The sequence below is a fragment of the Pelobates fuscus genome, chromosome 10 (assembly GCF_036172605.1).
Source record: "Pelobates fuscus isolate aPelFus1 chromosome 10, aPelFus1.pri, whole genome shotgun sequence".
NCBI lineage: Eukaryota > Metazoa > Chordata > Amphibia > Anura > Pelobatidae > Pelobates > Pelobates fuscus.
In genome coordinates, this window is record NC_086326.1 from 114,452,893 (window position 1) to 114,468,519 (window position 15,627).

At 40.7% G+C, this 15,627-nt stretch overlaps 1 protein-coding gene across 1 annotated transcript in view; it reads left to right on the forward strand.

The window, feature by feature from the left end:
* TNKS1BP1 (tankyrase 1 binding protein 1) overlaps positions 1 to 15,627 on the forward strand; it is a 160,928-nt gene that overhangs the window by 66,252 nt on the left and 79,049 nt on the right. The window contains exons 6-8 of the mRNA XM_063434935.1: positions 3,227 to 4,634; positions 5,549 to 5,690; positions 5,890 to 6,044. Of these exons, the coding sequence (XP_063291005.1) occupies positions 3,227 to 4,634; positions 5,549 to 5,690; positions 5,890 to 6,044 (1,705 nt within the window). The remainder of the gene's footprint in view (positions 1 to 3,226; positions 4,635 to 5,548; positions 5,691 to 5,889; positions 6,045 to 15,627) is intronic.

A 15,627-nucleotide genomic window follows, 5' to 3' on the forward strand; every position in this document is an offset into this window, starting at 1 on the left:
TGCCGATATAGGATTGTGATGTCCCGTAGCATGCCGGTCCTATTTTTTTTTTAAATCGAGGTGTGTATGCTGCCGTATTCTGCTTGTTATTTTTACTGTAATTGCTTTGTATCGTTGTATTTGTGCGTATTTGCAGGGCCTTCTTTAATAGTGACTGGACCCTGGGCAAAGCATTTGCTTGGGGCCCCCGGACCCTGTCCCCCCTCCCTAGGCATGCAATCACGTCCTCCACCTCAACGCAGTGGCGGACCTAAAGTAGAGAGGTGCAAGAATTTTTGGGGGTCTCCCTGTTGCACGAGTGATTAAAAGATAGATCCCCATCTGTCATGCAACTCCAGAATGCATTGACAGCTGGGGCTCTACCATTTACCCATGTTTGCAGGTCTGTATTTAGCACTAAGCCGTTTTTGTGTGTTCGAATGTAAACAGGTTTTTGTATGGAATATGTTTGTATGTGGTGTTGGCGTGATTGCAAGCATGTATTTGTGTAGTGTTGGTTTTTAAATGCAGGGGTGTATTTACATAAAATTTTGGTGTGTAACACAGACATGTGTTTGTACGTAGTGTTGAAATTTGAATGCAGGGGTGTATTTGTGTGTAGTGTTAGTGTGGGAATGCTGAGATGCATGCACATATACACACACACAGAGAGATATATACACACTGAAATGCGCGCACACACAGATACACACACACACATACTGACACACACACAGATATATTGACACACAGACATGCTGACATACAAACATACTGACACACACACAGATATACTGACACACATACTGACACACAGAGATGCTGACACACACACACACACAGATATACTGACACACAAAGACATACTGCCATAGTTGGTGGCTGAAAGGTGTTGGGAGTTGGGGTCTAGCGCTCTCGGCCAGCCCCCCTCCAATCTGCCTACTCTTCTTTCCCGTGCGCTCCTCTCTTTGTAGGAGGAAGTGATGCGCGGGCGTCACTTCCTCCCAGCCTGCTGCCGAAAAGCAAGGTGCCCGCTCGCGCTGTTAAAGCGCCTCATCGTGCGATCGGGCCCCTGCTGACAGAAGCCCACTGGGTGGTCCTTTGTGCATGGGCCACCCGGTGGGCCTCCTTAGTGTGTGGATTACTGGCCAGAGGGTTAGAAATAGTTGAGGCCAGCAGGGCTCCCGGTGCAGCTGGCCAGTTTGCCCCGAGTTAAAGACGGCCCTGCGTATATGAGCTATTATATTGTATATGTTCATGAGTAGTTTATGGTATTGTGTATGATACATATGAATGTGGGCTGTGTACGGGGGCTGCTTGTGGAATTGTGTGTGTGTGGATGGATATGTCAAAGTGTGTGGGGGGGCTGTTTTGGGGTTGTGTGCATGTATGTGGATTGTTAGTGGTGTTTCATTTGTGCGGATTGTGTGTGGGCTGTCCGTATTATTTGTATCAGGGGAGGGTTATTCTGCATTTCTGTGTATATCTAGCATTGTGGGTGGCTTCCAGTGGGGACTAGGCCGGCCAGGTACAGGTTAAGGACAGGAGCTGCAACAGCAACTGCGAGCTGCTCTACTACAGTGTGGATTCCTATTCACAAGTGCTGGGAGGAAGTGATCTGAGATAACTACCTCTACATGCTGCAATGCATAAATTGAGGATTGTCCTTCACCACCTTTTCGGATTAGCAGATATCTGAAGTTTTACTGGGACTCCTGATAGGTCAGAGCCTGTTTGGCTCTAGCAGCCTTGAGTGCCGTGCAAAGACACCTCGAGTGCCGTGCATGGCACTAGTGCCGTAGGTTGCCTACCCCTGCTCTAGATTGAGGGTGAAGTAAGTCTGTTTAATGGAAGCCACAGCTGGCCTTTTATGCAGGTTTCACAATAAGGGTGATGCCTGGGTGGACCTTGTTGGGCACAGGGACACAAAGGGTACAAGCCCATAATAGCAATGTGACAATGAATGACACTCCCTCCCCTCTGCCTGTGATATAATTAAGACAGATAATGCATTGACTTAATTATCCCCAGGCAGAAAAAAACATACATTTTTACAAAGTCCAATAAGTACCCCAAAACACAACATATCCCCACAAAGTCACATCCCCTAATGGCCCTGATCTCGGTGAACACCATATCCAAAAATCACCCAGAGCAGGGGTTCAGGAAATTCCTGGAAGTCTCTTTTTCACCGACCGCATGCATGGTTTCATGCCCAAAACAGTTCCAGAGAATTAGCCTGTGCGGCCGGTCTATTTCAAACCGTTGAAGTACTGTTCGAACTACCAAACAGAATGGTGAATGAGCATAGTCAATGTGTGTCCCTTGTTCGTGGGCGTCGACTTCACGAACGTCGTTCGACTTCTGTTCGAATAGTCGAAGTTCCCTGGAAGGTAACTGTTCAGCGGTGTTCGTGCCGTTGCGTGTCCAATTTGAGTTCCATGAACTCGACGACAAAACACAGCTGAACACGTTTGACCAAATAAGATGGCCGCCGCCACGTGTTCGAATGTCGAATGGCAGCCACTTCCACACTTCGACTGTAGTGCCACTTCGAAAGTTTGAATCTGTTACAGTATAAGCCCAAGAGACAGAAACAGTATATTTAACCCCCTGTTCACCACAGGGCCATAGTCACAGGGTAGGACACTGGCAAACAGGCCACTCCAAAAACCAGTGGCAGGTCATTTTCGCCACACTGGGTATTGATTTTTCTCTGCACTGTTATGGCTTAAAATTGCTGTTTTAACACTCTAATGCTCGGAGCCCATCGATCAAGTGTCCGTGCAGGTCAGCCCCTAAGCTCTGCCCCCTCTGTCCTTTATTTTTAAAAGATAATTATGGAATTCTGATCAAAATTATTTTGCATTACATGTTTAGCTAAGTACTTTGCATAAAAGTACTTTAATTGCTAGATCTCATCTCACAGACAGGGCCCTCCCTTTCTGTTGGTATGTGCATGTTTTACTGTCTTTTTAATCAATTGCACTGTGGAACTTGTTGGTGCTTTTTATATGCTGGTAGTAATAATAATAACTAACATTCAGTTTTTGTATGTTGAATGGTGAATTTTGAGGCTTTACAATAGATTGCGCTGATTTATTTATAACAGAAAGCTTTTGAGTGGTTATAGAGCTAAACTTGTATAAGCATTGTCAATAATCAAAAATCAGCTTGATAGAAATGTGGAACATGTAACACCACTGAAAGTAATTATTAAATGTTTTCTTTAATCTATTTCCATTAGATCAGAAAATATACTGAGCAAATCTGCCCCTTTCTCTACAAATGTGTATGATCACAGCAACACAAGCTCTGATGTTGGTCAGAAATTTGCAAAGGAAATTTATGATTCAACTATATTTGTTGAAAAAGAACCACCAACATATTTTGACACTACATCAGATGTCAGGGAACATAAATATGTTACACTTTCAGAGGAGCAACAGTACAGACTAGAAACACAATCAAAAGACCAGGATAACAGGCATTCTCAGCCAGGAAAAATACACTATGATATTACTCAGTGTGAGGAGCCACTCCACAGATCAATTCAATTAGAGGAGCTGTGTAACTTAACATCCATTTCTGATGAATTCCTGCAAGCAGATTTTAGATCAGATGAAATAGAACATGGGGATGCCCAGTCAACTAATCCAAAAATAACCCAATGCACGCATTCTGAAGTTGACAACTCACAAATTATAGAAGGAAGACAACTTAGATATTCTGAATTGAACCTCACACACTTACATTTTGATACAGATACACCACAGAGCAGAGAGAGTGACTTGGAAGGAACCTACTCTAAATATATGGAATCTGAAAAGCCAGACGTCATACACGGTGAATCAGAGGGACCACATTGCGAATTCAAACCATATGAAACAGATAGTGAACAATGGGAGCCACAAAATAGGGATACACAATCAGAGATAACTTCTCTCAATAAAGATCATCTTGAGCATCCACAAGACAGATACATGAAGCCAGACAAGTCGTCAATATTAGATTATGAACCAGTGGAATCATTGACTAGAAACACGGATTTACAAGTACCACAGAACCAAATTGTACTGCAGCAGAGTGACATGCAACCAGAAGATCTGCATTACACTGATATACAACTTCAGCACAGGAATACTGAGTTAGAGACAGTGCCGCACATAGACAACCAAACACAAGAGGTGCAAAGTAGAGATTACCAATCACAGGTAATACAACATATTGAAGACCATTTACAAGTGCAGTGTAGTGATGACCATTCACTTGAAGTGCAAGATTGTGATGATCTTTCACGGGAAGTGAATAACAAACCACAGGAGCAGCAACAGCATGAAACAGATTCACAGGAAGGGAAGCCTTGCAATACAATGAATTCACATGATGTCAAGAGCGACGATACCAAATCACAAGAACTGAATACAGCTGTTCATTTGAAAACATTAGAGAACCTTCATTCAGAAGAGTTGCAAGACAAAGAGGAAAGCCAAAAAGATTCAGAAAAGTCACAACAATTAGGTATTGAATCAGGAGAAGCACACCATAAAAAGACTGAATCCGAAGGCTCACAAAATGAGATACAACGCCTGGAAAAGGAAGATGAAGAAGACCAGTCAGAATGTACTCAACCATATGATTTTGGATTTTTAGAGGTTTGTAACTGCACCACATACAAAAAAATATATAATATTTTAGATTAAGAAAAGCAATATACAGATGCACTGATCTGCACTGATCAAGCCTGGGCTATTGTCAATTATTCAGGTGATTTACCAGCTTTGAGTATTTTCTGCTAAATAGAAAATTGTCTCAAATGGGATTTTACTTTAAAGGAAAACTCTTAAGTACCATAACCATTTCAGCATGATTAGTAGTTATGGTGCTGGGAGGCTGTCAGCTCCATTCCTTAGATCTGTGTCACGCAGTTTTTTAGTGGTTTGACACAAACCGTGGGTACTACAGACACTGTGGCCCAGCACCACACTTGACAGACTACTAATGCAGACGTTGATTTTTTTTTGATCAGCTGATGTTAACCAACCAACCAATCGATGTTGTCCATATGCTGATGTGAAAGTAGTTATTTGGTCAAGCTAATTATTATTGGTTTACAATATTATCATAGGGGGAGATTTAATAATAAATGAGACAATTACAAACATTTACAGTAACAATAGGTTGAAGAGGACAATGCTCAAACGAGCTTACAGTCTAGAGGAGGTTGGGTATAAAACACAATAGGACAAGCTTAATCTGTATATAGGAAAATATGTCACCAATTAGCATTTTAGCATATTCAGCATACAAATCCGGATGATAACAAAACATAGTTACCTGCATTTAAATAACAGGTTTTTAGTACCGTTGCAATCAATGGGAGCAGGTAACAATTTAGATTTTTTTTTGTTTGTTGTTTATTCATATAGCCTAATGAATACTTATTATTTATTGTTAATTGAAAAGAATAGTTAACGTTCGAGTGCAAAGCTTTTCTGTATTTTTATTCCTGAGCATAGCACTTTGTCTTGACCTGGAAACAATACTCATCAGCTACTTTCTTGAACAGGGTACAGAGGTGTTGGATACAGCCTTCATGAGATGTAGAGCTTCTTTGGGTAAAAAAAGGTGCCATCGCACTCCACCACAGTTACCTTGTACCAATGAAGAAAATATTGATCCAGAATACTGGCTTTTTAGAGATTCCACAGGTAACTAAATAACACATTTGTAGAGGTTTAGATTCCTCCTGGTCAATCTCTCTCTCTTAAGTCTTTCTTGAAGCTTTATTTTGTTTTATGTTATTTTTAATAATCTCTTTTAATATCTATTTTTTTCTTATAATATCTCTTTTAATATCTATTTTTCTTTTTATTTCCTGTATATATTAATTATGGAATTGTCTCATAGAAAATTGCCCTGAGAAAGAGTCAGACAGTGAAGAGAAAGAGGAGACATCTCCAGAGGGTTCACCTGCAGCTGAGATACCTGTCACCTCTCCTAGGAAGTCTCATACTAAGAAGGGTGGAATTTTTGCTGGGATCATTAATCCTAATCTCCTGAAGGTATTTGAATAGCTGCATGTGCTTTTCCAGTAGCTCAGAGGAAGAACTTGAATCCCAACTACAGAACACAGCACTTTGTGGTGCATTTACTCTGGTTGACTTCAAGCTAAGCAGGATGAAGGGTTCTTCTGATTACTAAGCATAACAAGTTGTCATTCACTCTATTCCTTAGGCCTCCATTTAATTAGAGCTGATGGTTTTTTATCAGCAGTTTAAAAAACATGTATGGATTTGGATTGATTTTATTAATGCTGTTAAAAGGAGCCGATAAGTATTGAAACCTATTAAAGACAGATAGCTTGCCTGGTAATCCCAAGTTCCTCTATAGTTGGAAAAAAGGAGGGGGGTATTGCAATAAAGACAGGCAAGGAATTGTGGTCAGTAGGTGGTGCCAGTCCACCAAAGGGCATGTACCCGATTAAATGTAGAAATGTAAGAATATTATATACTGGCAGGGTGATGTATTTAGACAACTTGGAGGTCCGTACCTACTAAGCCTTACAGTAATGTACTTTGTATATGGGAAAACAGCGGAGGTAGGAGATAAAAGACTCCTTACTGACTACATATCGGTACTTATGCAGAGTAATCAAGTGACAAGTGTCTTTATTGGATCCTTAATTGCATAGTTTGCCGATAAACAGTCTCCCTTTATCGGTAGCTATTAGCCTAACCAATAATTAAATAGTATTTGTTGCTGTGGTCTGGTTACCAAGAACAAACATCAATTTCCCATGGAGACACATTTGACAGCAATAGAAAACGCAAGAGGTAAAAAGCCAGAGTATAGGCTCAATACAGTGTTGCAATCATCAACAATGATGCAACTAAAGTAACTCCTTCTTTGCTTGATATACAGAGGGAGATATAGATTAGAGACTAACTCCTCTGATATCTATCTGACAGAGAGGCTGTGCATCAGTCCCTAATATCCTCCCAACACCTTCAAGGGTGTTCTAATCTGTGGCTAACTCTAAATAGAGCAGTTTCTGCCTAATGTGCCATCACACTAACTGTATGGACAGCACTGTATAAAGTGAAAGAATCTGTATTAACCTATAAGGGTCTAAATACCCATAGTGATAAGCAAAAGTGTCCCTAAAGTGAGCAAATAATTGATGAAGTGAAAAGTAAAGTAGAGCTAACGCCCGACGCGCGTTTCGGTGTATTAGAACACCTTCGTCAGGGCCTAAGAATTAAATCACCAGAAAAAGCCGGGACTTTTAAACCCCCTGTGACCAATCAGGTGTTCGGTTCCTCCTCCGTGGTCAGGTCACGTGTTCGTAATCCCGTGCCGTCATTAGGGACGTATCGCCCTATGTGATCGTAGCGTCATGTATAGCACGCCGCCCTATGTGACTAGCGGTAGGCGGGGCGGGGGAGGGGCGGCACTCCTAGTCAGTTAGATTGACAGGTTAGGTAGAGTAGCTTTGCGTCAATAGTGACGTATTGCCCCACGTGACTTTTTTCTGTTTGATGGGGTATACTACCACCAGGTGCAGGGAACAGCAATGGGGACGTCTTGTGCTCCCTCATATGCCAACCTGCACCTGGGATGGTGGGAGGAAAAAATAGTGTTCGCTCACCCACAAAACCATCTAGTCCAATGCATCCACTATTGGAAAAGATACATAGATGACATTGTGATTATATGGACAGGCACACAAGATCAGTTTTCAGATTTTGTAAATCAATGATCTTAACCTCAGATTTACCACTGAGGTGGGAACCCCTAATTTAACGTTCCTAGACCTCACCCTGATCCCTAATTCAAATGGGACAATTAAAAGCGATCTATTTAGGAAGAGTACGGCTACAAATAGCCTACTAAACTGGAAGAGTCACCATCCAGCCCCCCAGAAGAAGGGAATCCCTATTGGACAATATCTGTGCCTTAGGCGTAACTGTACAGATATTGAAGACTTCAAAACCAGGGCTAGGGATCTGCGAACAATGTTCAGGACAAAGGGGTATACCAACAAATGTCTCAAAAGGGCCTATCACAGAGCCCCATTAGTAGACAGAGAGAGCCTAATAAGAGAGGACTCTGTTCCACGTAAGAAATTAATGGAACAAGACAATAAGCAACTCAGATGTATAGCCACTTACGATGCTGGATGGAACTGTGTAAGATCGATTATGCATAGATTCTGGCCACTGCTAAAACAGGACGAACACCTGAGGGAGATCATCCCGGCACAGGCAGCCCTGGTAGCAAGGAGAGGCAAGAATCTCAAAGACTCTTTAGTACACAGTCATTTTCAGAGAACTACAGCACCAACACATTGGCTAACAACCTCAAGGGTACTTATAAATGTGGCAGGTGTAAGGCATGTAAATTCATCAAGAAAGATTCAAAAACCTTCACCGACAGTACCAAAAATCAGCATTTTGACACACGCTCCTTTTTCAATTGTAGCTCAAAAGGCTTAGTGTATTTGATCACCTGTCAATGTTCAATATCTTATGTGGGAAAAACCTTCCGCCCCTTCAGAAGAAGAATCCTTGAACATATCAACTCCGTCAAAACCACCAGACATATAGAGACCCCCATCTCTAGACATGTAGAGAATGTACATAGTGGAGACCCTTCCGTTTTGAAATTTCAGGGAATCGAACTGATTAGACAGGACCAAAGGAAGGGAAACTGGGACCAACACATTAGGAAAAGGGAATGCTATTGGATTTATCGATTGAAAACCCTGTCCCCCAATGGACTGAATGAAGGGTTTACCTACACTCCCTTCATAACATGATCTCTATCCATAATGACTTACAACTTGTAAAATATACATATATTTTTGCTAGCACTGTAAATAATCCACTGTAAATAATTTATGTAACCACTTCTTACACACAGATAATCCTAAACCCTGTGCCCAATCCCTTAATAATCTCTGTGTAGCCTTATCTTTGGGTATCATCCATCTATAATAAACTCCCACTGACTAACATTAATATGAATCCCCTAATATAATTTTCATATCTGCTATGAATAGATGCAATTTTTGATGAAAAATTGCATCCACCAAATAGGATGACTTCTGCAGAGTAGGATCATATCTTTCCTTTTTACATAATCTCCTATGGTTTATCCATCCACCTCCCCCCCTTTTTTGAGGTGGGAGACTATAATACAGTATATTATAAAGTTAATAACAAAAAGCGATAAATATTTACATATTGTCAACCACGCTCTCACTAAAAATATAATATACAGTAAATGGATCAATAAATCACGAGATATGTGGAGTTCAAATACTTTTATTCTTTACATTATGGAATTTATTCAGCCTATGATCGGCAACCATTGAAATTGAAGCCGTCAATCTAATGACGTCTGCCACAGAGATTCTCTCACCCCTCCTACTCAGGGACAGTCACGTGGGGCAATACGTCACTATCGACGCAAAGCTACTCTACCTAACCTGTCAATCTAACTGACTAGGAGTGCCGCCCCTCCCCCACGTGACCTGACCACGGAGGAGGAACCGAACACCTGATTGGTCACAGGGGGTTTAAAAGTCCCGGCTTTTTCTGGTGATTTAATTCTTATCCCCTGACGAAGGTGTTCTAATACACCGAAACGCGCGTCGAGCGTTAGCTCTTCTTTACTTTTCACTTCATCAATTATTTGCTCACTTTTGGGACACTTTTGCTTATCACTATGGGTATTTAGACCCTTATAGGTTAATACAGATTCTTTCACTTTATACAGTGCTGTCCATACAGTTGATGGCACATTAGGCAGCAACTGCTCTATTTAGAGTTAGCCACAGATTAGAACACCCTTGAAGGTGTTGGGAGGATATTAGGGACTGATGCACAGCCTCTCTGTCAGATAGATATCAGAGGAGTTAGTTTATAGTCTCTATTATATAGATATTAGAGGAGTTAGTCTCTAATCTATATCTCCCTCTGTATATCAAGCAAAGAAGGAGTTACTTTAGTTGCATCATTGTTGATGATTGCAACACTGTATTGAGCCAATACTCTGGCTTTTTATCTCTTGCGTTTTCTATTGCTGTCAAATGTGTCTCCATGGGAAATTGATGTTTGTTCTTGGTAACCAGACCACAGCAACAAATACTATTTAATTATTGGTTAGGCTAATAGCTACCGATAAAGGGAGACTGTTTATCAGCAAACTATGCAATTAAGGATCCAATAAAGACAGTTGTCACTTGATTACTCTGCATAAGTACCGATATGTAGTCAGTAAGGAGTCTTTTATCTCCTACCTCCGCTGTTTTCCCATATACAAAGTACATTACTGTAAGGCTTAGTAGGTACGGACCTCCAAGTTGTCTAAATACATCACCCTGCCAGTATATAATATTCTTCAATTTCTCCAAGTATTGAAACCTATACCTACATTTCGATAAATGGCCTCATCACATGCTTCTTTTTTATTTATCTTTTTACTATTTGCCACCTGGCAGCATTAGTCGCCAGCAAGCAAATAGTTAACGGAACACTCCACGCACCAAAAGCACTTTAGTTTCCTGAAGTGCCTTATGTGTGAAGAGTGTTTCCTCTTTTTTCATATTACAAAACGTGATTTCAGATTTCAAAACAAATTAACACTTTTAGAAATCAACCTAGTTACAACCCTGGCTGTTACCCTTACCCAGTCTTTTTACTTCCTGGGTGTTTAGCTTAAGAGAAAGAGACAGGCAAGTGCCCAGAACCTTAGCCTTGCAAATACTTCTCATTGAGGTACACTGTCTATGACTGGAATGTTTAGGCTGCAAAAGAAGGTGATGGCTTGCAATGGTTGGATCCAAGAGATCTGCAGCTTTTGTAAGCTGTTTATTAATAGACCTCCATGAAAGAATATGCATAATCAAATATCATATATCTACTAAATAGTGATTGTGTATTTTTTTTCTTTTTCTTTTGCAGTGTAGTGTCATGGTATGTGGGAGCATAAGGGAGGTATTATATCTCCATTATACTTATATGTAGGTTATATTGATCCCCAGAGGCAATTGTATTGACTAACAGGGTAGTCATTCAAAAAGACTGATAAATGTGCTTTTAATGCAGATTTTATCACAAGCAGCTGACCCATTTTTTTGGGATTATCTCCTTGAATTTCAATTGGCATTAGATCCAGCAGAAATTCAATTAAAAAAAATGTGACTGACAAAAGTAATTCATTATCTATTGTTTTGACTGGTAGAATTAAATCAAGAGCATAGTGCCATATGCTGAAGAGCAATGCAAGATTTTTTTTTTCTTTTTAATCTTTAAGAAATCTACACATTTGCTAGCAATTACACAATGTACAAATTAAATTTAAATCTCTTTCAACTAATACAGAGACATAGGTGTTCCATCAGTTGAGAATGGCTATTCTCAGGCAATAATATTTGCAGCTGAAATGATGAACACACTCATCTTACAATAGTAGGCCAAGTCAAACAGTCATTTCACATATCTAAAGACACATTCATATAGCTGATAAAAACGTGATTTTTGAGCATGATCAGTATTTTCACCTAAATAAAAGTAAAAAAATTGTATAGCTTTCTGAACCATATAAACAGGATTAAATAAAATCTCAGTTTGAATTGGGTCCGAAATATTTTCACCAAAGTGAAATAATTTAAACATAATTAAGCATATATTTAAAAGAAAAATGCATATTCCCTGTCTGTTTATGGCTGCATTGACAATGGTTATCTCCTCCTCTCTCATCTAAAAGGTCAGGAAAATAGGTAAATGTTTCAAATGGGCCCACCAAGCCGTTTATCTTCTTATATATTTATCTTTTGTATCATCTCTGATAGTGACTAGTGAGTCTGTTCTTAGACTCTTAATATTATTATGCGACTCACTTGGGGTTCTCTAACATCATATACCATCAGCTTCTCTCTTTTGGTAGGCCTAGGTTACAGCACCTGCACAGTTGACTCTCTGAGGTACTTTCTTTAGTTACCAGTATATGCTGCAGTAATCATTAAGTAGCAGTGCTGACTTTTCCTGCCTTCCATCTCTCTCTTATATAATGCTGTTCTGTTTATTTTTCCCTTGCTATCTTGCTTTGTTTGGCTCATTGTCCCTACACTCATTAAATACTGTGGTTCCTTGGGCTAGGAAGGGTTTGGAACACTTCTCTTCACTCAGATTTGGAGGAAATTATCAATATTTAGATAATTTATATTACCACAAGATACAGGAACCGCACTCTTCAAGGAAAGTCAAAAAGGATGCTAACCCAGCCAGGGCACTGCCTATTCATAAAAGAAATACAAAAATATAAAAGCTTTCGGGCCCATTAACAGGCAGTGTTATTGGAACATCATTTACAGAGCAACGTTTTGACCTCTCTCTGAGGTCTTTGTCACACTATCACCACAGTAAATATTCAACCTTTTATACGGTAACTGCCTCTAATTGTTTACCCAATCTTCCATTACTGGTAGATGCCAAGTAAAATAAAAAATACAAGATGAGAAAAACAAGTAGTAAGAGGGGTGAGAACGGACAACATCTCAACTAGCCTGCCCTTCGGTGGGTCCCCGTTCAGATCTCAAGCTGGTTTTAGCTCATCTAGTGCAATTACAGAGAGAACATATCTGAAGCATATCAGGCTAGTTCCACCTGTACGGGCAGTCCAGATCAGAAATGCCAGCAAGATCCCTCTGCACGAGTGATACAGCAATACCAGACGATTGTTTCAACCTTGTAAGATGTCATCAGTGAGGTAAGCCAATATCCCTCTAGAGGTGAGAACAGACAACAGCTCAGTTAGCCTGCCCTTCGGTGGGTCCCCGCTCAGATTTCAAGCTGGTTTTAGCTCATCTAGTGTCATTACATGAGCTGTTGTCCATTCTCACCTCTCTTGCTACTTGTTTTTCTCTCCTTAAGTTTAAAGGGCAATCCAGACGTGGACCCCTTGCTCACGGTGCCTAGAGGGATATTGACTATACCTCACTGATGATACCTTACAAGGTTGAAATGATCGTCTGGGGTTGCCGTATCTCTTGTGCAGAGGGAACTAGCTGGCATTTTGGATCTGGACTGCCCGTAAGGTTGGGACCATTCTGATATGCTTCAGATATGTTCTCTCTGTAATGGCACAAGTTGAGCTAAAACCAGCTTGAGATCTGAGCAGGGACCCACCAAAGAGCAGGCTAATTGAGCTGTTGTCCGTTCTCACCTCTCTTGCTACTTGTTTTTCTCTCCTTAAGTTTATAGAACAATCCAGACGTGGACCCCTTGCTGACAGTGCCTAGAGGGATATTGACTATACCTCACTGATGATACCTTACAAGGTTAAAACAATCATCTGGGGTTGCCGTATCGCTCGTGTAGAGGGAATTTGCTGGCATTTCGGATCTGGACTGCCCGTAAGGGTGGAACCAGTCTGATATGCTTCAGATATGTTCTCTCTGTAATGGCACAAGTTGAGCTAAAAACAGCTTGAGATCTGAGCAGGGACCCACCAAAGACCAGGCTAACTGAGCTGTTGTCTTTCTTTCTCCAAAAAATACAAGAAAATGTCCCCTTTAGGGGGTGTTGGGAGTATGGCTGCAGTGCTTTATGATGTAAAGCAATGCAGTTTTCCATTAACATTGTTGCAGGACCTGATCTAAAAGTTACTATCATTACAATTTTAAACTGCTGTCCTTTAACTGCTGCTCACATCAAAAGCCTACTGCTTCCACTGTTTGATTATTGAACCCCCTTTCTGCCAGTCTGTACCTGGGCAGGCTCAAATTCAAAGGCTGGCTGCTGCTGTTTTGAGTAAAAAATGTAAAGAGCTCAGAGCTCCATCAGCTGTTCCATGGCCATTTGAAACAGTCTGATTTTTAAACATACCAAGCCCAGCATAGAACTCAGAGCTCCATCAGCTGTTCCATGGCCATTTGAAACAGGTAGCCTTCTGGAAGACTCACATTTCATTCTATATCTACATAACCTGTTAATTTTGTTGAATGTGTAATGTTTTTATATTTCGTGACTATTATTTAGTTTTATTATTTTCAATGTATACCTTTTCATGTCTTTGTAACTAAAGCCTGTGCTAATCATGCAAAGTATTTTATCACCTTTGTCTTTGTCCATCATGTTAAGTTAGTTTAACCAGCTCAGGCCCATATATCTTTCTTGTTCCTTGTTTAATGGTTTTATTTCCCTACTTAAATACCTCTGTCTTATCTCTGTAATTCTCAATCTTGCTTTTGTTTTTCCTTAAATGACCTTAAATCAAATGTCCATCTATGTACCCCCCCCCCCCCCACTCTCTTAGCCCATCTGACCCTAATATACATCTCTCTCCCACAGTCTGATTTTTAAACATACCAAGCCCAGCATAGAACTCAGAGCTCCATCAGCTGTTCCATGGCCATTTGAAACAGGTAGCCTTCTGGAAGACTAGGGCCCCTCCCACCCTACCCCTCACCCACCCACCCCATGCTTAATTCTACATTTATAGATAGTCTCCCACATAACTTTCAACCTCTTGAAATTGACAGGTGCAAACACTGATCATCACACCCTTCCAATCTCTTAACCCTATAGAACACATACCCTCTCTCCCTACAAATAGATATCTCACACACTAATACTATATACTTTTTGTTTAATTTTTGTTTTTCACAATTTCTGTTTTTCATTTTCAACTACACACCTCATACCACTAACATGAATCCAAATATAACCATACAGATATTCTTAATAACCCTTTTTTCAATTCAATTTTGTTCACACCACTACCAGCATAAGCACACACCTCAAACTGGAAAACAAATTATCATACACCATGGCATGCTCTGTTCCTGTAACTTATCTGCTGAGTGCTGGTGGAGAGTTCTAAAAAATAGCCCTCCTACCCCCACCTCACAAAATTATAAAGTATCCCATTCACTATGTGCCCAAACAAAAATTATGTCCAAATTCCTATTCCTTATGTTACTCGCCCTTGCAAATGATGTGGAGTCCTATGCCTCGTTTCCACTGAGCGGATCGGTTCGGTTCAGTTCGGTACGGTTCGCTATTTTGGGTGTTTCCATTATGAAAGTGGTCCATACAAGCGAACCGTACCGATCCATTCAGGGTCCTGCTTCAGATGTAGGGCCATAGAAAATGGAACGGTTCGGTTAGGGCGGAACTACTATACAATCCATTGATTGGTGGACAGGAAGAGCATTTTTTCTAAACCCTGCATGGCCCTGAAGGTCTGACTTGCAGTGGAAACGCTCACCAGAATGGGCTGGTCCATTCTAAACCTTCCAAACTGTACCAACCCGAACCAATCCGCTCAGTGGAAACGAGGCATAACCCTGGTCCCCCAGCTAATTCTAGTCCTAATCTCCCCACTAAAAAAGGCCTCTCTTTTGTGCACTGCAACATCCGTAGTTTACTCCCTAAACTGGATGCACTGCAAGCCTGGTGTTCCCATTACAAACCAAAAATCATTGTGCTCTCAGAATCTTGGCTAACAACTAAAATACCAGACACCGCCATTGCAATACAGGGGTATTCATGTTTTAGAAATGACAGAGCAAAGAGAGGAGGAGGCATTGTTATTTATGTTGACAATTCCATAAAGTTTACCCCTTTACAAAAGCTT